Genomic DNA, 24898 nt, shown 5'->3' on the forward strand with positions numbered 1-24898 from the left:
AGGCCAAGTATTATTCATCTTCGTGCCATCCCACTTGGCACAACTTCTTGCACATAGTAGTTCTTTATAGTGTGCTTACTGAATACATGAATTTGATTCCGTTTACCTCCCATTGAGCAACTCAGAAATTATCATCTTTTCTGTTTTAGAAATGGACACAGTGAGGCTCAGCAGTAAATTACCAAAGATGATACAACTAAGGAGTAATAGATCTAAATAAGAAATCAGGTGTGTTGGCTACTAGTAGTTTAGTGTTCTCTTCATTATCTGAGGTATGGGAGTAGGTTTTATCGCTCATGTCAACTCTGGTTGATTGGTAGTCATTTCCTGCAACACTCTGTTGAGAATTCTGAAGCTACATTCAAACTTTGCAAGAAAGAATACCCTATTGAATAAGCAATCACTGTAAGGTATGGGGTAGTATCAGGGTAGTACAACTTCTCTCTTTATACTACCCCCATGAGGAAAACATTGCAAATTATATTTTTTGCCTAAAAATGCTCTATATTTTTTCTTGTAATTTAGGAGGTTGAATTAGTTCTTAATAATGGGAAGAACCTACATTGTAGAAGAGACTGTCAGCCAGTATCTTTCAAACATCAGTCTCCAAGGAAAAGCTTTTGTCTCTGGTCTTTTAATAGGACAGGTATGTATCTTTTCCTATGTATTTACTGATAAAGCAAATTTGTTTATTTAAAGTTAAAATATGCTATTTAACAATAAATTCATGTTAGGGGATGGAGGGATGGAATGAAGAAGAATAATGTAGCCCAGGTTTGCCCAAGTCAGAACACATTCCCTTTTGACAATGTAAAACTAACTTATAAGGTAGACACTGCAAAATTAGAATTTTACGGACCAGATTATTCATGTTTTATTGTCTTTCCAAAGTGATTTTTGCACCCCTTTAATCTTTAATTCCAGGTTGTCCCATTCTTTACAAAGGTAGCTTTTTACAATTTTATTTCTAGTTTGTCGTATTTCAGACTTGTAGCAAATATAGGTCGTATATTTTATTGTATATTATCATATCCATTTATTGAATTTTTTTTTAATATTGATTCAGTGGAGATTGAGGGAAAGGGACTGAGAGAAATTTGGACGTTACACAAATTTTATTTCCGTCTTAGAGTTAAGGCTCAAAAATCAAACCAAATGGAACAGATATTTGGACAGTTACTTTAAAAAGCATAAGCACCCACTGATTTATTATAATTGAAGGAAGAATGTGTTAATCAGCAGGGAGGACTTGTCAGCAGTACACAGAAATGAAAAAAGGAGAGTCACACAAACAAACTGGCTACATACATCTAAACACTATTTAGGGGAGAGTGTACTCTGGTCCAAAGATTAATTTTGAGGCCTAATAGCAAATAAAACCCTGTTGGGGGCAGATTTCTTTCTGGATATTTTAACATGATGCCTTAGAACCTTCAAATTGGATAATTAACTTGTTCTGATTCTATCCACATTCCCAAGCTACTTTCTCATAATTTGATGCCTTATGTTGCCTACTTATAAAGAATGCACCATGCAGAGGACTTACATGTTCACATCCCTTCATGGTATTCTAGTTTTAGCATCATTCTGAATGATCTTAGGTAATGTTAGTGTAGCCCTGAGAGACAGGTACATTCTCAGAGTTTTCACAAATCCGATTTCTTAACTTGTAAGACAGAGGGCAGACCCTGCACTGTTTACCCAGGTAATACCACCCTCTGAGGCTTCTCATTAGACAGCCAGACGACCTCTCCTGGCAACAATCTGAACTTCTTTTAGATTCAGGTTACTTAACATCTAGTGTGGGGTTCTTTTTGCTAGGAACAGAAGTGATCAGTAAAGGTGAAAGGTCAGGGAGAAATACCCTCTTCCAAACTTGCCTTACAGCACATAGGCTGTTTCTAGAACTCAGCAAAACCACCATCTTACGTATAAGTCTCCCACAGTTTAGGGAGAATTCCAATCTCTCTTCATGCTGCCTTTTCATTCCTTTCAGTATTCTACATGCTTCTTCTTTCTCTTTATTCCAGGATTCATCACTTTTCTTGCCTTCCCCTCAAGCTTTCAGGCTTGCCTGTCTCCTACTCCTAGGGTCAGTTTCTTTTTCTTTTCAAAATCATAGATTTTATGAAAAGAAAGAGCTTTCTTAATCAGCACCTACCTTTTCCTTTTGTGCACTTCAATGTAACCTTCTGGAAATAACTTTTATTGAAATACTTTCTCTTCCTTTATTTTCTGTTCCAGGATGACACTAGCGATTAGAATTTCAGGTCATGTGTGAGGATAACATCATGCTAACTTGTATTTTTACTCTTTCTTTATAGGAAATTTTCACTGTAATGAGACTGAGCTATTAAATTTTCCCTAAATTTATCTTCAGGTTTCCCACTTCTGGTTAGCATTTAATTGCTATTAAAACTGAGGAACATAAATCTAATATCACTTCACCTTTGTTTTTCTGTGGACACACATGAACAAGTTCCCCACTATCATTGTTTTTATGAAAGTAAGATGCACAAGGTCATTTGTTGCTTTATTTTATTGGGTTTTTATATTTGTTGAACTGTCTAATCTGTTCCAGTAAGCTATTTTTAAGGACCACTGCATGATTCACATTCAGGTTGCCCAAACAAATAAGGAGCTGGTATTAAATATATTAAAAGATAAATAACATGTGAGGAAAATGTTGTAAGGCTATTCATGAAAATCGTTTTCTCTGTAGATTCTGGTATAATACAGGTATTAACAATTTAAGCTGCTATAAATATTGCTCAGTTTTTGCACGTCATAAGGGCTTTGCATTCCTCAGTCAGTTATCACCCTAATAAGCTTTTCTAATTTGTTTTTAAGTGTTCTTCACAAAAGGATTACGTGATTCTTGCCACTAGAACGCCACCCAAAGAGGAACAAGATGAGAGCTCCAAACATTCCAAAGCTAAGTTGGATAACTTGGATGAAGAATGGGCCACAGAACATGCCAACCAGGTCATCACGTTTGTTTCTTTATATAATTAAGTTTGTGTTTATTGACTAACAAAATAAAAGTACCTTATCCTCAGGTTACTAGACTAGGATTTCAGAGTACTCATTCTTAAGTTTTCAAAACTTGGGTTGTATGTCAAAAATAGAAGTATTTTCTGCTCTGTTTCCTCCATGATTATATTTTTTATTTATTGATTACTTGCATCTAGTTTTTAAAAAAGCATTTTCTTACTTGAAGTTAAGTAATCCACCCAAGATTAGCGTAATAGGTAGTGAAACTGGGATTTGAACCCAGGTGGTGTGACTTGAAAGCCTTTGATCTTGTACACTATGCTTTTCCATTGTTAACTTTTATCTGTTGTGTTTTTTAACCTATATCCTGTTATTGGTCATTTACCTTATTTCCAATTTTTCCTTATTTTAAAATTATACTAGTTATTGGTAACATTGTTGCTGATCAGATTGTTTTAAAGACTTAAACCAGGTACTGAGGAAATAAAATGATGGTTAAATTTTTCTTTAAGTCCTTAGAATTTATATTTTAAGCAAAGTGAAAGACATTATTACCAAAACAAATTGTAAGAGAAGTGAATAAAAACAGGACAGTACTATAGGAATATAGAGTGGGGAATGATTAAATATCTGTCAAAGGTTGGATTCAAACAGCTTCACAGAAGGCTCTGAACTTGAAAGATGAATAGGACTTTGCTAGTAGAAGTCAGGGAGCACATTGAATGCACAAAGGACAGTGGATAAATGACCCAACGGCATGAAATTTAAAGGTATGTTAGAATAGCACGCAATTGGGTGTAATTGAAGCATGGTGTATATAAAAGAATGCTTTTAGACATAAGACTGTATGGGGCCAGTTTATGGATGGTTTTGAAGTGTCATTCTTCAAAGGAAGGAAGGAGTTCTTTTGGAGCCAGTAGCTCTATGGTAGACTTTCAGAGCTCCCTATTTTGAGAAGGATTGAGAAATAATCCTGCCAATAATTGAGAAAGTAATTGAGTGCCCTGGTACAGTGTAGATGGAGAGTAGAGAGATTGGAGAGAGAGAGAGCAGAAAATATAGTTACAGTAATAGTTCAAAAAAAGGTGGCATGAGCTAGTGACTAGACTCTTAAGCTTCCTGAGGATGGGGTCACGTCTTTTTTGTTTATGGCCATATCCTTAGTGTCAGGCATAGTGTTCCCATGGTTTATGATGAGAACTCCAAAATGTTGGATAAGTGAATGGATAAATAAGTAAACTAAAGCAGTAGGCTAAAACTTCATTGCCAAAACATTTCAGAGAAAGAGCTAGTGTTAAGATGATTCAGTGACCAAGTAGATTGGCAGTAAAAAGAGATTGTGAGAGAGTTGCTAAAGATTATTGAGATTTTTTTTTTTTAGCCTGGGTCTAGGAAGATGGCGTTGCCATTACATGAAGAGGAAGCAGATTTGGGGTGAGTCAGAGAGAATGATGAGTAAATTCACTTAAAAGTAGTTATTGAATGGATTATATCATCCAATAAAGTATGTTAAAGTAAGGTAAAAATTATTTCCTTCTCCAATTATCTTTAAATCTTCAAACACACACACGTTTATCTGCATTTGTGATGGGGGGTAGTATGTAGTTATATTTTTGAAAAATGCAATAAATATTTAATACCATCTTCTAATGAACTATTAAATATTTTAAACTTATATTTCCAATGGTTTGTAAATAACTTTCTACTCTAATTTTGCTTTTGGCCTTCTGTAAAATTACATACCTGTATCTATATCTATGTCTAGTCTATATACATCTATATACACAAACATAAAATTTATGTAGTAAAATAGATAATCTTTTTGCCTCTAGCAAGAAATGGTTAATTTTATTTGTTGATGATTTTGAAAAGATGTGCAAGTTCCCCATGCTAAGTATGAAAACTTTATTCCTTATTTATGTATGTCAAGCTTGTATCGCTGTAGTAAATAGAATTTATGAAATCAGAGGGAACCACCAGCAGACATAATACTAGGGGTTAGATAATAATATTAGGGGTTAGACTATGGTATCTACTTTTCTGAAGACTTAATTTTGTGATCAGTTTGCTCATACATTAAGTACATAAAAGGTAACCAGAGCACTATGAGTATAGATGGTAGAAAGGAATACATGTGGCACTAAGAACTAGCTACAATGATGTGGAAGGAAAATCACAGATATTATGCAGGACAAACTGGTAGGATGTGTCAAAATCCTTAAAAATATGTATGACCCTTTAACCTAGTTATCCACCTCAGGAGATTTATTATAAGCAAATAATCCTGTGAACACAGAAACTTGCTAGGATTTTTAACCAATATTATTTTAAGGTACAGAAAAATTGGAAATAATATAAATGCCCAATATCAATAAGAAGGTTTTAAAAACTGAGGTAAAGCTAAACAACAGGAAACAATGGAGTTTCAAGTTGGACCCCCTCTGCTCAAATCCCAGACTCTGCTGAATATTATAGGGATACAAAGGTAGTTGAGAATTAACTTCTTCCATTAAGGAGCTCTCAGATCAACTAGTAAGGTTCAGACATAACCATAGTACAGGTTCATGTGATAAGCTCCATGGGAAAACTACACTGAGGTCCTGCAGGAATTTGGAGATCAAAGGATCAGGGAAGGCAGCTTCCTCAAGCTGACTTCGAGGTATTCCGTAGAGTTCAGACATGTAGACGTGTAAGAGAAAGTCTTTTCAGGCTGAGTGAGCAGCCTGAGTAAAGGTATAGAGTTAGAAAGCCTAACCATATATGTGGAGAACAGTGAGAAGTTTGTGATTGTTGCTTGAATATTTCATGGGAAGTAGTATCGAATGAGGCTCTGAATATCAGATCAGCCCGATTTTAGAGAGTCTGCAATACCAGTCTAAGATAAAAATTTGTATTTTATTTAGCTGATAGTGGAAGCCCTTGAAAATTTTAGGAGATATTTTACTTTTCGATCTTAGGATAAAGGAGTTTATTTATTGATGTAGCTAAAGAGTGTCATTATTAAATGGTTTTATTTATAAAGTAGTTTTAAGGTAAAAAGTTAAGGACACTCTAGGAAGATTGTGTGCATAATAACACCCCATTCATCTTGGTTTTCATCCATTTTGTCTGCGTTGGGTCTTTGTTGCTGCGCGCGGGCTTTCTCTAGTTGCGGTGAGCGGGGGCTACACTTCGTTGTGGTGCGCAGGCTTCTCATTGCGGTGGCTTCTCTTGTTGTGGAGCACAGGCTGTAGGCGCGTGGACTTCAGTAGTTGTGGCACGTGGGCTCAGTAGTTGTGGCTTGTAGGCTCTAGAGCGCAGGCTCAGTAGTAGTGGTGCACAGGCTTAGTAGCCCCATGGCATGTGGGATCTTCCTAGACCAGAGCTCGAACCCATGTCCCCTGAATTGGCAGGCGGATTCTTAACCACTGTGCCACCAGGGAAGTCCCCATTTCTCAATATTTTGACCATTTTTTTCAAAGCCCCTACCTCAATGCTTTGCATATAGTTGGTACTAGGTAGGCATTTGCTGATTTAATATTTAGCTTCTCAAACACGAAAGATTGCATATAATGTCAAATGCTTTTGTTAGCTAATACTATATTTCTGTTTACAGGTATCCAGAATGCTACCAGGGGGACTTTTAGTTCTTGGAGTATTTATTATTACAACTTTAGAAATGGGGAATGAATTTCAAAATACCCTACATAGAGTAAGTCTGAAATATCAAAAATTCTTAAAGTTATATCTTAATTGATTATACTTGTATACAGTGATCCTAGTCATATTTAGATTAATTCTCTATGCTGGGATTATGTTGAAACAGCTTTTTCCACCCAATTGCTTTGTATCTTGAGTGTAATATATGTCAGTATTTATATTTTCAACCAATGCTACATATTTTTAAAATAGTCGTTATTTTAAAGATAACTTTTTACTATTGTGAAACAAGTTATAATGGTTTAACAATTTTTCTTGTGCCGTAGCAGTATTCTGCTAGACCTTCCATTTAGTTCCAAGTGATTGCTGTAATGTGAAATTAATAGGTTTTGCAATTCTTCACCTCTTCAATTCTCTCAGGATCCTGAGAGTAATACATAAAATAACAACAGTCAGATACTTATTCTTCATTTCTGGACCGAGTACCTATTATGAATCCCCTGCTTTTTGTTTAATTCCTATGTCAGTCATTTGGATAACGTGGTTTACAAGTAAATGTGAGGGTCCACAAGCTGTTTCCCCTTAAGCCCAGACCTAAAGTAAACTCTGTGCAGCCAGTTTTCATCTCTTTTAGTACTCAAGATCCAAATAAGCCTTCAAAAGTTATTTTCCACCCCAAGAGAGAAGGAGACCTCATTATCTTGAGAACTGCAAAACCCCACAGAATCCTCCCAAACCTTTTTCTAGTAAAAAGTGTACAGCTAAGAATCCAGGTGCTACAGATTCTTCCAGTTTTGTAACATTCTCTCCCATCAAATATCCCACCTTCAAACCTTTGATATTTGTACTTATGGGGGTAAAGGAAGAAAATGGTGATAATCCCTCCCCTGGCAAGTTATTCAACCTTCTGCCATTTTTACCGTTTTGAATAAATGTACCTCTTTCACAATCATTCATCCTATTTGGCATTTTGAAATGTAATCTATATCCATGTGTATTTAATAGCATTGGCTGTGCATCCTCTTGTGGTTGGGTTGAATGTGGGCTCAGCGCTAGAGGGATACAGTAGATCCTCCTTCCTCTTGCTTTTTGTATCTCTTTTGTTTCTAAGAAGCATGTAAGATTTTAGAAATGCCCTATTTCAGAAATTGTAGCGTTTTAATTATCTAACTTTGTTTCCATTGACCTGCATTGAGGGACAATATATGAAGTAACCTTATAAAACTTGTCACTGTCTCCCATAAGGTCATTGCTAAGAACTTTGTTATATTACATAATATTGTCTTTGAAGAAATTTCTTTTGATATCATTATTAAGAAAGTTATGCCTCCATCTCCGGGTTATTGTAAGTAGAGCTGCAATGAACATTTTGGTACATGACTCTTTTTGAATTATGGTTTTCTCAGGGTATATGCCCAGTAGGATTGCTGGGTCTAAGCGTCCATCATCGGATGAATGGATAAAGAAGATGTGGCACATATATACAATGGAATATTACTCAGCCATGAAAAGAAACCAAATTGAGCTATTTGTAATGAGGTGGATGGACCTAGAGTCTGTCATACAGAGTGAAGTTAGTCAGAAAGAGAAAGACAAATACCATATGCTAACACATATATATGGAATTTAAGAAAAAAAAATGTCATGAAGAACCTAGGGGTAAGACAGGAATAAAGACACAGACCTACTAGAGAATGGACTTGAGGATATGGGGAGCGGGAAGGGTAAGCTGTGACAAAGCGAGAGAGTGGCATGGACATATATACACTACCAAATGTAAAATAGGTAGCTAGTGGGAAGCAGCCGCATAGCACAGGGAGATCAGCTCGGTGCTTTGTGACCACCTAGAAGGTTGGGATAGGGAGGGTGGGAGGGAGGGAGATGCAAGAGGGAAGAGATATGGGGACATTTGTATATGTATAACTGATTCACTTCGTTAGAAAGCAGAAACTAACACACCATTGTAAAGCAATTATACTCCAATAAAGATGTAAAAAAAAAAAGTTAGTTATGCCTCTTCTGATCAATTGTTTAGCTTATGGACTGTGAATTAGGGAACTGATTGGCTTTCTCTGTGCACATTATTTTTAGAAAGCTTAGAGCCAAATTTATGAACCCTGTCTCCATATCAAGTATGCATTTTTATAATTCTTACATGTGGCATAGATTTTTGTCACTATTTCTGATTTTTTTCACTTAGAATTTATGTTATTATATATTTTATGTGCCCTTATGTATTATTACCTTACATCTTTTGTGACATTTAAATAAGAAATGCCAAATGGGTGACACGCTCCATTTTTACAGGTTAAAAATCACTTGTCACTTCTCATTCTAATTAAAGTCTTTATTCTGTACTTCACTTAAATGTAGTTGCCCAAAATCATGTTCAGTTGATCGTTAATGACAGTGAATTATATTTTTTTATTTAATACCTAATTTTTATATATCCCTAAAAATGGAATCTAAATGGTTAATAATCAGTTTCACTCTTTCTTTTGAGAAAAAGGAAATTTAATGATAGCATCATGGAATTTTAAAGCTAGATGAGTGCGTAAGGATATTATAATTGTCTTTTTCTGCACTCTGTTTCTTATTTTATTTTGCATTCAGTTGATGTGTTTTCCTCTCTTTCAGCTAGTATTTGCTGTGGAAAAATCTATGAATAAAAAGAGACTGTGGAATTTCACAGACGAGGAGGTCTCAGAACGAGTGACACTTCACTTTTGCTCTTCTACAAAAAAGTATCTTTTATTTAGGTGTTTATGTTCTAAAGTATATGATACCAAAATAATGTTCCTGCAGGTTTTTTCCCCAAACACTTATTTAAGTCATCATTTAAAAAATAAGCTTAGTTTGTACGTTTTTCTGTAAATAACACATAATTCGGACTGCCAATAATAATGGTGATAATGGTTGTTAATCATGTATCAGGGTTGTAAAGAGTTTGAGAGAGGTGGCAAGGACTGGGCATTCTGAACTCTTTACCAGCTCTCCACCCCTGTACATTAAAATACACTAGGGCCCCTACAGAAAGGTACAGCTTAGGCAAAGTAATGCTTTTATTTTGTTTACCTCCAGTTCCTATAGATAAAATGTTCAATGCAAAGCACAGGTGCACTGAGCTGGCAATTTTTATATCTTTGGCCAAGATCAAGTGACACTAAAAGCCATTTATAGGGCCTTCTTAGCTTCTTTCCTCTACATATTACCAGGGCAAGTACCTCCCAAGCATGAGGCAGCCTCACTAAGGGAGTGAAGCAATGCAAGGGCCCAATAAATTAGGACCTGCAAAAAGACAAAATTCAAAAAGTGATCATTCCTGTAGAAGGTGGGCTGTTAACTCCTTTGGTATTTAACTAGAAAGTTTCATGTACAGACCCTTTGACCCAATAAACATTCCAGGCTTGACTTCATTCAGAACAGCACTCCTATTTGTTAAAAAGGGTCTGTATTTGAGGACAGTTTTGTAAGAGCCATCATTCTATTCATTGTGATTAGCAGGATTTATAAGCAGTAGGAAATAGTTTAAAGTACCACAAGTATTATAGTCAGAGGAATTTGTATGTATGTAAGTATATGTATTTACACAAACATATACATACATATATATGTGTATACATATCTTTAAGTGTCATGCCATGAAGTGGTATGATTTTGTAAAAACTCTTGGATGCATATACTTTATTTTTTGATGGTTTATTTTCTTTTGATTATCAAGAATTGCTTTCTTATTTTTTTGGTTATTTCTATCCTTAATTAATAAAGAATATTTTGTCGAACTTATGATATCCATAATCCAAAGGTAAGAAAAACTGCTCTTTATAGATTTTTCTGTGTTGCAAACTATTTTTAAATAACATTCAATTTTTAGTTTTAATAATTTTCAGTGCTATCTCTTCCTATTAATGTCCACAACCACCTGTAGTTTTTTATTTTGAAATATGATTTTCACTACAGACAAGGACAATTTGTGTTTTTTTTTTAATTGTTAAAATATTTTTGTTAAGCTCTCCCTACTTTGTTTATGTGTCTGGTATTATATTTGAGAGGCTAGCAGTAAAAGTGTCTAGGCTTGTGGGAGCCACAGTGCCCAGTAAACAAGCTGTCTGTACTCAGCAGGATCCAGACTAACATTTTGCCAAGGTGTCTAAAAAGCAATGTGAGGGACTTCCCTGGTGGTCCAGTGGTTAAGATTCTATGCTTCTACTGTAGGGGGGCACAGGTTTGATCCCTGGTCAGGGAACTAAGATCCCACAGGCCATGCAGTGTGGCCAAAAAAAAAAAAAAAAAAGCAGTGTGAAAGTAATGCAGTATTCTGTTAGCAAGGATAGAACAGAAAGGAAAATGTCTGGCACCTAGTATTTGCTCAGTGATTATTTACTCTCCATCAGAAGCTTCAGAATTGACACTGTTGAAGCTACATATGGGACCTACGGGACCAGAGGACTTGTCAGGATTTTAAGCAAGCCTTTCACTGGGCGAGGGAGTTGCCAAGATTGCCTGGGATGTGCTGAAGAATACTGAACTTTTAATGCATGCTTTATTTTTATTTAGTTCTAACCTATTACCCTTTGATGAAGGAATTTGGCCATATATATTAGATAACAGCTTGCATAAGTTACTGGGTTGTACATTTTATGATGTTTTCTTGCTCTGTGTGTTTTACGTAAATCACATATTTTATGTTTTTCCCCCTTTGCTAAAGAGTTCTGCAAAACCAGCAGATTGGAAGTATCAAAATGGACTATCAGCTTCATGGCTTTCTTTAGAGTGTACAGTATATATTAATATTCATGTCCCACTGTCTACTACTTCTGTCAGCTATACTCTGGAGAAAAATACAAAGGTATCAGGGTAAAATGAATTTTCTTTAGTGATTGCTGAATAGATGATGGGCCTTTATTCTGGTTGTCTATGCCATTCATTTTATAATCCTCAAAAACTGCATTCTAATTATAATAATATTGTTATGGGTAACTAATTTGTTACTCTACCCAGATTAAAAAATTAGAGGTGGGACATTGTTATCATACTAATGTATTTAGCGTAATAAGTGCTCCATAAATATTTGTTAATTAACATGTAATTATGTACATTGTAAAATATAATTATGTAGGAAGATGTACTGTTTGGTCTTTTTGCTTTCTCTTCGTCTTTAGTTTTTTTAAAAATTTATTTCATTGAAATATAGTTGATTTACAATGTTGTGTTAATTTCTCCTGTACAGCAAAGTGATTCATATATTCTTTTTCATATTCTTTTTGATTATGGGTTATCACAGGGTATTGAATATGGATTGACAGTTTGGGATTAGCAGATGCATACTGTTATATATAGAATGGATAAACAACAAGGTCCTACTGTATAGCACAGGGAACTATCTTCATCTTTAGTTTTGTTTTCCATCTTCCAGTTCTTTTTTGTATTTCTGTACCATTCTTTTGTTCATAACTTATTTCTCTTATTTTTTCCTATTGAAAGAGGTAAATGGAACTTGCTTATTTTTTCCTCTTTAATACTGCTTTATATATTTGTTTGAGGCGCTTTCTCTTTTCTCACTTTTTTTAAGATAACAGGAATTATTGAATTTTATTTGACTGTGGTTATTAAGTCTCCTAGGTCTGTGACATAAACGTTAGTTTGGGAAAAAGATTAGAAAAACTATTATTAAATATGGGTGAAGTGCTAAAAATTGGGGGTATACTTTTTTGTTGTTTATGATATTGAATTTAAATGCCATATTGCTGATACTTAGGGATTTTTAATATTTCAGTATACTAGGTAGAAAAAAGTCGACTCGAGGGAGTTTAATTGAGATGGCATTATATTTGAATGATATCCATGTTGTGTTTCTTTTAAGAATGGACTTATACACTGGGCCAAGCAAATAGAAAATAGTATTTATTTGATTAATGGACAAGTTAAAGATGAAGATTGTGACCTATTAGAAGGACAGGTGAGTTAAGAGAACATCATCTTACTTATGAAATTATTTGTGCTTAAGGAAAAATAAAAGATGACTTTAGTTCTTTAGGCCTTGCCTTCATGAAAACAATTCATCTACTTTTTATTTCTAAGGTCTTTTAAACTAAAGTGCAAATGTTTTTCTCAGAAAATGATAGGAGATTATTTCTGAAATCATAGGAATTTTGAAACCTAAAGGAGAGAGTGTCATCTAAATAACATCTAATTTCTACAATGTAAACTGCTTGCTTAAAACTAAAGTCATGTTCTGCCCTGATAACAGTTTAAAAACTAAGTTTGGCCATTTTATAGGAGGGGTCTATATGGGCTTCTAAAATATCTTTGATTTGAAGAGGAACTTTGGTGATCTCTCCCTTTAGAGCAGGGATCAGTGAACTTAATGTAAAAAAACAAATAGTAAATATAGGCTTTGCAGGCCATGTGTTCTCTCTTACAACTGTTCAGCTCTGCTGTTGTAGCATGAAAGCAGCCATAGACAATATGTAAATGACTGATCCTGGTTGTGTTCCAGTAAAACCTTATTTACGAAGACTGGTGGCAGTCTGGATTTGACCCATAGGCCATAGTTTGCCAATCCTTGCTTTAGAGGAATAAAAGTAGGAGATTAATGGTTTTTAAGAGTGCACGTTGATTGATGTAGACGACACAAAGTTACACATCTATAGAAAAAGCTAAAGTAAAACAAATAATAAGAACTTTTTTCCCTCTGAGTTACTTAGTGTATGTTGGATAGTCCCTAAATTGTCTTTTATGTTCCACTCCAACCTCAACAATCTCATTTTTTAAATTTTTGTGTTATTTCAGAAAAAATCTTCTAGAGGAAATACTCAAGCAATTAATCATTCTTTTGATGTCAGAGTGCTAACACAGTTGGTAAATATTTTAACATACTCCTTATCTAAAATTAAAATACATTATTTCTTAGAATAAGCTTAATGAAATTGTTTCTGTTTTTATGGTGATTGTTAGAGAGTCAAAGAATTTTAGAGACATAAAGAACTATAAAAAATGTTCAGTTCTAAGAAAGTTATTCCCAAGAAACATTTTAATAAAACCTATTTGGGTCTATTGCCTCAATCCTATTAAAATTTTAACATCAAGTAGGTAGCAATTGGGAAAAAATGTATATATGTATACATACACATATATATGTACACACATATACATATATACATGTGTATGATATTTGGTGTTGTAAGTTTTATGAGCAAAGTTGCAATTCTTAACTTAAAAATAAAACGTGTGCACAGATGTGCCAAGAGTTGTTATATACCTAATTTGAAGCAGATTTATACCTCTGATTTGACAGAACCCACACAGTATTAGCAAGGTTTATGTTTTTATATGGTTGTTTTAAATTATACATCTCTTTTCTGGAACTTAACGTTACATAATTATTCCTAAAAGTATGCATACTTTTGATTTTAATCTTGCTGGACATTATCCTAGAGGCCAGATAGGGTATAAAGTACATCCATGTTTTTAGAAAACTTTTCATTTCAAAATTGTACTGAAGGGGCTTCCCTGGTGGCGCAGTGGTTGAGAGTCCGCCTGCCGATGCAGGGGACACGGGTTCGTGCCCCGGTCCGGGAAGATCCCACATGCCGCAGAGCGGCTGGGCACGTGAACCATAGCTGCTGAGCCTGCGCGTCCAGAGCCTGTGCTCCTCAAAGGGAGAGGCCACAACAGTGAGAGGTCCGCGTACCGCAAAAAAAAAAGAAAAATTACACTGAAAATGTTGAAACAGGGAAATACTACCAGGACTTATATATTTTTTTAACTGAATAAAATAGACTCAAAAGCAGTTTGTCATATGAGGATGCTTTAATTTCTTCTTTTCCTTTTCTGTGTTTAGCAATACAACATTACTAAATTGTTGTTGGCCTTATGCCACTAAACATTTCTCAATTTCTCTTCTCAGTATCTCAAAAGTACTTTAAGTCTTCAGTTTTCCTCCTCCTTTTTGATTTTAGAAGTGTTCTTTATTTTAAGGCTATTCCTCTACCTATATGCTTTTTACTAGTTATGCTTATGTGATCTCTCAGTTTATTAAACAATTCAGTTAAAATTATTTTAGTTATAAAATTGCAGTTAGAAGATGTGTAGAGGATGGGAATATAGAGAGAAGAGTAGAAGATAATATCATGAGATAATTTATTATAATTAATAGTATATGGTATCAAATATTTTTGTCAATAATTCCACCGGTCAGCCAGCTGGAAACTTTAAAATGACCAATATATAATAAGTAGTCAATAAGTATTTGATACCACTTTCCTCCCAGTCACCCTTCATCAAGTCTTGTTGATTTTTTCTTTGCAGCATAGCACCTCTTTTATTTTCCTTATAGTCCCAGTGCCATTAGCCTTACAACATAATTATTTTACCTATTTTATCACAAGTAACTCTTAACTAGTCTCTCTCCATCTATTCATTCTTGTCCAAAGTGATTCATTCTCTGAAATCCTGATACCTTTGTTTGTATATCTCTTGGAATATCTTCCGTATTTCTGATCTATCCTGCATATTACCTCAGATTATCCTTTCTGAATCACAGTTTGCATTCATTCACTGTTCATTTACTTATTAGTTTTTTTTTCAGTTAGTATTTATTGTGTATAAGGGTTAGACACCGATTGTGTTACTTTGCTTGATTAAAATTCCTTAATTGCTCTATATTGACTAGTTAGGAAAGTCTAATTCAAGGCTTTTCAGGACCTCAACATGCCTTTCTGTTATTTTCTAACTTACTGTTCTAGAGGTATGCTTTCTATGCCTTCAAAGTTCTGTGTGTTTCCCAAGCCGTCTGTCTTACCAGTGCCATTTTTTTCCCTTCTCATCCAGACTGTCAAACTCCTATTCTGTACATGAAGATCTAGCCCAAATGTTACCATTTTGGTAAGGTTTCATTTGGTCTCCATAACCAGAGGGATCTTTCCTTTTCCAAAATATCATGTCAGCATCACAGAAGTTCCTCCACTTATGAATAGGTTAGATTCCCAAAGTAGCTAGTTTGTTCCTAAGTCCAAAGAAACCAAGGCGAGTTGACCTGTATAGAGCCCAGATACATTTCCACCGAAAAGGAGTGAAGCAGTCCTTTTATTCTTTAAAAAGTCTTCTCCTTGGTGTGTGTGTGTGTGTAGTCTTTTATATATATAGTCTAGTCCATTTGGAAAAAAATGTTCTAATTTATGCATATATAATATATATGCTATAAATGTGTTATATAATATGTATTGTACGTTAGATATTAAGTATGTAAAATAGAGCATTATTTTTCTATAGTAAAGTTCTGTTTAGTGGATGAGGGAAGCCCATTACTCCTCCTCCACTCCACTTATTGATATATCAGTGATCTCTACAAGTATCATAAGAGGCTTATTCCAAATAGAGTATCAGCATCATCACCCTTTTGCTTGGTTTGATGATTGACATTTTTGCGTGGACCTGGAATCTTCTGGACTATTTATTTGGTCTGTGACAAATTTTTTACCAAGACCTTGACTGTGTTTAAGTTTAAATTCTTAAAAAAAATTTAGCCTTTGCCTGAATTACATTAGATGTTGACTATTCATGCTCTTTCAGTGGCTGCATATTCAAGTCTTTTGATTCACCATTTGTCCTCATTACTTCCTGACTGTTTCTTACTGCCTAGGCACATGGTTAGTTAGCACTGGTCACAAGTTGTATGATTTGTTTCTGTTCTTCAGAATTGACCCTATTGTTGAATATTTATTTCAGGTACACTTAGAACATATATTTTTACTATGTCCATTTTTTTTTAATCATAATTTTCGGTACCAGTGTGATTTTATGGGCCTCTAGTAGTACTTTCAAAGTTTCGATCCTCTCCTTGTTTTGGCACTTATTGAAATGATAAGGTTAAAAATGTCTGTGAAAAAGCTCAAAACCAAGCATAAACTAACCCTACTTAGATTAAATAAGAATGGGTCTGTGAGGTGAAAATGACAATCACTGGTATCATTTTCTGGTGACGGGCATAGTTGACTTGCTTTTTTTTTTTGCTGTGAAACCTATAGCATTACTTTCAGTCTATAAAAGTTATGAGTTAAAAATGTATAAATAAATGAGTGTCTATATGTTGCTTATAATTTTATCATATTTATCACATCCTGCTTTGTATTCCAGTTATTTTTGTGCAAGTCTTGCATAGTGTACCTTCTCTTACTAGATCATATCTTCTTTTTACATCTTTTCATCTTAATAGTTCTTACTAGATCATATCTTCTTTTTACATCTTTTCATCTTAATAGTACTTACCTGAGTAATCTGCAAATAATGTATGTTTAATGAATATTGGTACTTTAGATGGTTATATTAGTAAGAAAAAAATTAGATATAGTGTATTTAATTTCAGAGTATGTTCAAAATACTCAGAAAATAACATGTAACTTATAAGGAGAAATATGAAGGCCTTTTAAAAATTTATGGGGAATATTTTCAGACACCTGGTTCAGTTAAAAATTCCTTCTTGCTTCATGAAGTGACTCACATATATAATGTTTAAATGTTTCACATAATTAATAGTCATTGGCTATTAGAATCTAAACAGATTTTGTCTTTCAGCTTCTGAATTCAGACCACAGATCCACAGCCACAGTCCAGATCTGCAGTGGCTCTGTAAACCTTAAGGGTGCTGTGAAATGCAGAGCTTATATTCATAGCAATAAACCCAAGGTTAAAGATGCTGTACAGGTAAAAAAAAAAAAAAAAAAAAAAAAAAAAGGAATAACTGGTATATGAAAAACAGAAGCATGTTAACATAATTATTTAAAAATCTTAAAATCTTACCTTTTATCAATCTCAAATTTCATAATTATTCATTTGATTTTAACTGATAAAAGTCCAGTCTGTTGGGCAGTCCAAATGTACCAGGTAATTGGTCCCAAGATTTTCATATGTAGAATGTCTATTTTTATACCTTTTTGAAGTGATGATTATACAAGTGTATTAAGTGTTCCACAGTTGTAACATATTAGTATATTTGAAATTATTTCTTCTGAGGGAAATTGAACTTTTTAAATAACAGGAAAAGTACACCTACAAAGAATTATTAGGTATTGTTCTATAATCAATATAATTTAGAAATTTAAAAAATGATGACTGGCACTTTTATCATAGTTATGCATTTTCTAATTTGGACCACTAGCATTATTTGTTCAGATGCAAAAGTTTGTTCATTTATTTGGTTTAAATTTACTGTTTAGATGAAGTCTGGGAAATGGAATGACATACTAGTTATTTTAGTGGACATGATTATACAAGGAAGTCATTTATGTGGCAGGTTTTGGTAATAAAATAATGCAAATTTAAAGAAATGGATTTTACTTCTTATTGTGGTTTGTTTTGGTTTTCCATAGGCCATGAAAAGAGATATATTGAATACAGTTGCTGATCGTTGTGAAATACTATTTGAGGATCTGCTTTTGAATGAAATTCCAGAAAAAAAAGTTATGAGTATAATATTAAGTACTTTTTTGCATGTGTTCAATTGATATATTAAGATATCAAGATATAATAGATAATATTATCTTTTTAACTGCATATATCTTTTTTAAAACAATATGTAATCTTTACTTTTCTTATTGAATGAAAATTTTCAGTTGCCACCTAAAAAAAAGTTTTTGAACACCTTGTAATAGTAAATCTGTCAACATTTAATAATTTCAGGGAGGATTTAAAAAGAAAAATTCTGTGTGAATTTTTGCCAGAATAGATAAGCTGTGTTACCATTTTTTTTTTAGTTATTTCTGAGATATACATTTTAAAGAAATAACTAGAATTATGACTTATAACATTATACCAGAACACATAAGATTTTTAGAAATTGCATGTAATGTCTGAAACATTTATATTAACATATTTCCATACAAATAACCCAAAGAAAGTTTAGTAGTAGTTGTTTTATTGTTTCTTTGTTTGTTTTTTTATACTGCAGGTTCTTATTAGTCATCAATTTTATACACATCAGTGTATACATGTCAATCCCAATCACCCAATTCAGCACACCACCATCCCCACCCCCACCGCGGTTTTCCCCCCTTGGTGTCCATACATTTGTTCTCTATGTCTGTGTCTCAACTTCTGCCCTGCAAACTGGTTCATCTCTACCATTTTTCTAGGTTCCACATACATGTGTTAATATACGATATTTGTTTTTCTCTTTCTTACTTACTTCACTCTGTATGACAGTCTCTAGGTCCATCCACGTCTCAACAAATGACTTAATTTCGTTCCTTTTTATGGCTGAGTAATATTCCATTGTATATATGTACCACAACTTCTTTATCCATTCATCTGTCGATGGACATTTAGGTTGCTTCCGTGACCTGGCTATTGTAAATAGTGCTGCAGTGAATATTGGGGTGCATGTGTCTTTTTGAATTATGGTTTTCTCTGGGTATATGCCCAGTAGTGGGATTGCTGGATCATATGGTAATTCTATTTTTAGTTTTTTAAGGAGCCTCCATACTGTTCTCCATAGTGGCTGAATCAATTTACATTCCCACCAGCAGTGCAAGAGGGTTCCCTTTTCTCCACACCCTCTCCAGCATTTGTTGTTTGTAGATTTTCTGATGAAGCCCATTCTGAGCGGTGTGAGGTGATACCTCATTGTAGTTTTGATTTGCATTTCTCTAATAATTAGTGATGTTGAGCAGCTTTTCATGTGCTTCTTGGCCATCTGTATGTCTTCTTTGGAGAAATGTCTATTTAGGTCTTCTGCCCATTTTTGGATTGGGTTGTTTGTTTCTTTAATATTGAGCTGTTTATATATTTTGGAGATTAATCCTTTGTCCGTTGATTCGTTTGTGAATATTTTATCCCATTCTGAGGGTTGTCTTTTCATCTTGTTTATTGGTTTCCTTTGCTGTGCAAAAGCTTTTAAGGTTCATTAGGTCCCATTTGTTTATTTTTGTTTTTATTTCCATTACTCTAGGAGGTGGATCAAAAAATATCTTGCTGTGATTTATGTCAAAGAGTTTTCTTCCTATGTTTTCCTCTAAGAGTTTTATAGTGTCCAGTCTTACATTTAGGTCTTGAATCCATTTTGAGTTTATTTTTGTGTATGGTGTTAGGGAGTGTTCTAATTTCATTCTTTTACATGTAGCTGTCCAGTTTTCCCACCACCACTTATGGAAGAGACTGTGTGTGTTACCATTTTAAAGCCATTAATTTATTAGTGTTGACCATTATGTATAATAGAGTCTTTAATAGGTGTATATGCAATTGATCTTTCTTTTTCTTTCCAATTTATTTTTTTTGTGTGTGTACTAGTTTATATACTTCTCATCTATTCTCTAACAGACTTTACTAGATTTTAACAAGGCTGGGTCATGGTGTCTTAACCTTTTATAACTATTACATCTTTTGAGAAACATGAACAGTTTATACCTTTTCAGTAATTTGTATTAGAAAAATTTTGTTTTACTCAAAAAGCAAGTATAATATTGAGTATGCTTTTTGAAGCTACACATCTATCTGCCTTTCTACTATTCAGGTGGATTTGCAATTCATGGTTGAATATGTACATAATTGAAACATACGTTATTAGCTTGTTAAGGGAATATGTTTATTTTTATAGGAGAAAAGCATAGCTCCTGTGCTAACTAACTGCTTTTAGTTATAATAGCCCATATATCAGGTTTGGTGGACTGATTATAATCTTTTTTCTATTCCTAGTATGATAGATACCTGGAATTTCCAGGTTTAACATCTGTCCTTCATGTACTTCACAAATAACCCTGAAGTTATTATTAGTGGAATAACCCATCCACTAATAATGTATAGTTTTGCTGAGACATGAATTTGAATTTTACTTTCAGCAATTGGATTGAGAGTTTTGTTTTGTGAAGTATGTAAAACCTGGTCACTTAGCCACCCAGTTAGTCTAGCAGTGTCATCTCTGTGGCTTTGTTTTTGCTGCTTGACTTTGTGTGTGATAACTCTCATGGTATTAAACACTACTTCACTTTCTGAGTAACAGTATGTGTTACAACTGAACTGTGAATTTTAGGATTTTATGGGACATTGGGATATATCCACCAATAATGCCAAAGATCTACCTTATCACACACATTAGTTAAATATTCCTTTCCATTACAAATGCTTCATAAAAAGGGTATCAAATGACTGCTCTAGTATTCTATTTAGTAAATTCGTATTTTGAAATTTTTGCTGACGTCCAATCAGTAAAATTAATTACTTCTAATAACAGTGGTTTATACATTAAATTTGATATATTAGAAGTTAATGTTATCATCTAATCTTACATTTTTACAAAATGAAAAAATATTTTCACTGATAATTGAGTGGCCTTTGAGCTTGTGGGAAGAGAGAATAGGCAATGTAGTTTGGTGGAAAGAGCAAAGACTGAAGTTCTTGGGTTCTGTGTCTACTCTAACACTACTGGAGTGACTTCAGGCAAATAATTTAGCCTGTCTAAGCATCCACTGTCTTATGTGAAAAACAGGGATTATAGTAGCTATTTTTCGAGCCTGTGAGATGAAAGAAGATGATGTTTTTAAAGTCCCTAATACAGGTTGGTAGGCCAAGCCCTCATCAAGTAGTAGTTACTATTAAGTTGGAGGTACTGAAGGAAGAGAATTACTTAACAATGGTTGTATTTAAACTTTCTTAACTTTAAGTTTTGTGGAATGTAGCCTTATATTTCAAAAATGAACCAAGTGTAAGTATACATTTTTTGAACTGTAGTAAGAGGATAATTATTCCAGCAACATGTTAGTAGATCTTAAGATATCAAGATTAAAAAATATATTGCAAGTATAATAATATGAACATGTAAAATTTGAAGTTGACTATATATACACCCAATTGTTAGATCTTAAATTTAGTCCTCATTTTACTTAGCTTATCTTTCTTTTTTCTTTTCTTTTTTAAAGGAAGAAATGACTGTCTTTATTCTCAGGTGACATGATTGTGTACACACAAAATCCAAAAGAATCTTTAAAAATAAAACTACTAGAACTAATAAGTGAATTTACCAAGGTCCCAGAATACAAGGTCAATATACGTAACTCAATTATATTTCTCTATAGTAAGAAAAAACTGGAAATTAAAAAAAAATTAAATACCACTTATAATAGCATTCAAATAACCATAAAATACTTAGAGATAAATCTAACAAAATATATATAAGATCTATGTACTGAAAACTACAAAACACTGCCAAGACAAATTAGAAAAGACCTAATAATTGGAGAAAGATGCCATGCTCATGGATTGGAAGACTCAATGTTATTAAGACGTCAACTTTTTCCAAATTGATCTATAGATTCAACATAATGCAGATCAAAATCCCAGCAGGACATTTTTTTTTTTTTATTCCCTGTTCATCATTTTATTGGAAGTCCTGGGTAGTGCAATAAGGAAACAAAATATATACAGATAGGGACGGAAAAAATAAAACTTTTCAGATAACGTGATTATCTAGAAAAGTCACAAAAAATATACAAAAAACTCTTTAATAAGTGACCTAGCAAGATCACGGCGTACAAGGTAATATACAAAAGTCAGTGTTTTCCTATATATGTAAATGAACAATTGGAATTTGCAATGAAAAAATAACATATACAATACAATAGGACCCCAAAAATGAAACTTATGTATAAATGTAATAAATATACATAGAAACTGTGTATGGAAAACTATAAAACTCTGATGTAAGAAATCAAAGATCTAAATGAATGGATAGATATTTCTTGTTCATGGATTGAAAGACCCAATATAGTTAAGATGTCAGTTCTTTCCTACTTGATCTATAGATTAAATGAAATTCCTATTGAAATCTCAGCAAGTTATTTTATGGATATCAACTAACTGATTCTAAAGTTTGTATAAAGGGGCACAAGACCTAGAATAGCTAACACAATATTATTTTTTTTGAATTTTATTTATTTTTTTATACAACAGGTCCTTATTAGTTATCGATTTTGTACATATTAATGTGTCTATGTCAATCCCAATCTCCCAATTCATGCCACCACCACCACCCCTCCCCCACCACTTCCCCCCTTGGTGTCCATACGTTTGTTCTCTACATCTGTGTCTCAATTTCTGCTCTGCAAACTGGTTCATCTGTACCATTTTTCTAGGTTCCACATGTATGTGTTAATATACAATATTTTTTTTGCTTATGCTTCTTATATACTGGTAAAATCTTGTAGGTTTGTAATATGGTAAAATCTAGAATGCATGCCATGAAATTAACCTGAACTAGAATATTTTTTGCATGCATAAGGAAGTCTGCAAAGGGCATACTAACATTACATTCTTAATCTTTAAAGTAAACATAGTTTTTTAATTCTGGCTATCCAGATGAAAGAACTTAATACTTCAGGTGACAGTAAAAAAAATAATAATAATAAATAAAATATGAACTCCAGTCAGTCCTTTTACTTATTCTGGTCTTCCCCTTTTCTTTCCCTTAAGAAGTATTCCAGACTTTCTTCATTATTCTCTATCAGCCTGCATTCAGTCCTGCCCAACTTACTCTAAGTAGATGACATACTCATTGTGAAAACTGAGGTCATCAACTATGAAATCTCTTACCTTCTTCCATCCCTACATCCACATCCATCCATACTGCCTGTCCTCTCAGAACATTTATATTCCTCTTTGCCTGTAGTCATGGTTCCACTCTCTGGATCGCGCCTCTCATCCCTTCATGCAAATGTCTGTTTATCTTTTAAGAGTCAGCTCAGATATTGCCTATTCTACAAAATTTTCTGTAATATTCCAGTATGAGTTAGGATTCTAAACTTAACCAGCAAAATCTCAATTCTTATCATATTGGCTTAACTTTAAATTTTTTTCTCTGTTTTGAACTTATTTAAATAATTTTGAACAAAATACTCTGCTATGGGAATACGCCTAAAGGATTCTTTTTTTGAATACTTTTTAAGATGTATGTTTTTTTTTAAAGCTTTCCTCTCCCATTTTAAACCTCAGACCAGCTAGAAAACTTGGTCTTATTTAGATAATAAATGTTTAATTTAACTCTAACTTGAAAATTGTAAGCGCTTTTTTTTTAAAATGAGTAATACAAGTTCATTGCAACCAATTCTTTAACATTTGATTTTATAAGCAAGCATATTTGTCTCTTTTTCAGGCAAACCTAGAATTAATGCAGTTTGAAATTGTTTTAAAATTTTGCATGCCAATTACACTTAGGCCACCTTTGAAAGTTTTGAACTTAACCTGTTTTAAGAAACTATGGCCCAAAATAAAATACTATATTCCTAATATCAATGTGTGGACAGTTTACATGCTATAAGACAAATTGCAGTAATATAATTTTACAGCTAGGAAGCAGTCTGGTCAAAGAGTAAAATTCTCCCAGTTCTCATTTGAGAACAATATATTAAGCAGAATCTGGCAGGAACACATATTTAAGTCATGGCATTTCCTATGACACTTAAGGCATTCTTCATTGTCATCTGTTTGCAGTTATATAAAGCTACCACTTGCTTCTTGACGAGGAAAGGTAGTTTACTGTTAAAGTGAGCCCTGATTTTCTACTTGGTTTGTACATTGACAGCTCTTTTAAATCATATCCATTGCTGAAAAAAGTCATTCTTTACACAAAATCTCTATCTTTGTTGATACTTCATCAGAGTTATGGTTTTGAGCCAAACAATAATTATGTGTTTATGTTAGAAATTGAGCGAAATGTGTATGTTGAAAGAAGAATGAAATATTCATTATTTACTTAGGTCCAGATTATTTTTTCTAAAAATGATTTAAGGCTATTTACAAAAAGGCATTACAAATTAAGAAGGTAAAGTTGGTATTAATAATGAGAACGAGGCAAAGGGAAAATGAAAAAGAAAGCAAGATGGAGTTGGTGGTGAGATTAGTACAGAAAATGTGTATCTTAATGTCCTACACATGCTTGATTAGGGGGCTACATCATGTAAGATGAAGTCAGTGGTGAGATTAGTACAGAAATGAATGCTATCACGACCTATACACTTGATGTAGGTGAGCCACTAATTTGGCTCTATAAGCTTGCATGAAAAAGGGAAAAATTGTTTAGAAAATTCAGTACTTGTAAGGTTAAAACAAAGAAAAACAACTTCTGAGACAAAATTATCTCCTAGGTATTCCTTCATAGGACAGTGGATAATATAAGAATGTATAATCAACAATGTCTTCACATTGAAGGCAGTGGTGAGTTTATATTTCATGGGAGTATCATTTATGTCCCTTGCAGAGGCCTTAGGTATTGAGTTAAAGA

The 24898-nt window shown here is 33.6% G+C and overlaps 1 protein-coding gene across 3 annotated transcripts in view; it reads left to right on the forward strand.

The window, feature by feature from the left end:
- The window catches only part of ODR4 (odr-4 GPCR localization factor homolog), a 41735-nt gene that overhangs the window by 2375 nt on the left and 14462 nt on the right, over positions 1–24898 (forward strand). The window contains exons 2-12 of one of the 3 annotated variants that reach the window (XM_032648255.1): positions 526–646; positions 2851–2985; positions 6590–6685; positions 9271–9377; positions 10402–10438; positions 11342–11482; positions 12497–12592; positions 13426–13494; positions 17209–17337; positions 18003–18092; positions 24109–24145. In XM_032648255.1, coding sequence (XP_032504146.1) covers positions 548–646; positions 2851–2985; positions 6590–6685; positions 9271–9377; positions 10402–10438; positions 11342–11482; positions 12497–12592; positions 13426–13494; positions 17209–17337; positions 18003–18092; positions 24109–24145 — 1036 coding nt within the window. In that variant the 5' untranslated portion in view covers positions 526–547. Of the gene's footprint in view, positions 1–525; positions 647–2850; positions 2986–6589; positions 6686–9270; positions 9378–10401; positions 12593–13425; positions 13495–17208; positions 17338–18002; positions 18094–24108; positions 24146–24898 lie in introns of all 3 variants that reach the window. The other 2 variants (XM_032648266.1, XR_004352150.1) reach the window with 2 other exon arrangements.

The sequence above is a fragment of the Phocoena sinus genome, chromosome 1 (genome assembly GCF_008692025.1).
Source record: "Phocoena sinus isolate mPhoSin1 chromosome 1, mPhoSin1.pri, whole genome shotgun sequence".
In the NCBI taxonomy this organism is placed as follows: Eukaryota; Metazoa; Chordata; class Mammalia; order Artiodactyla; family Phocoenidae; genus Phocoena; species Phocoena sinus.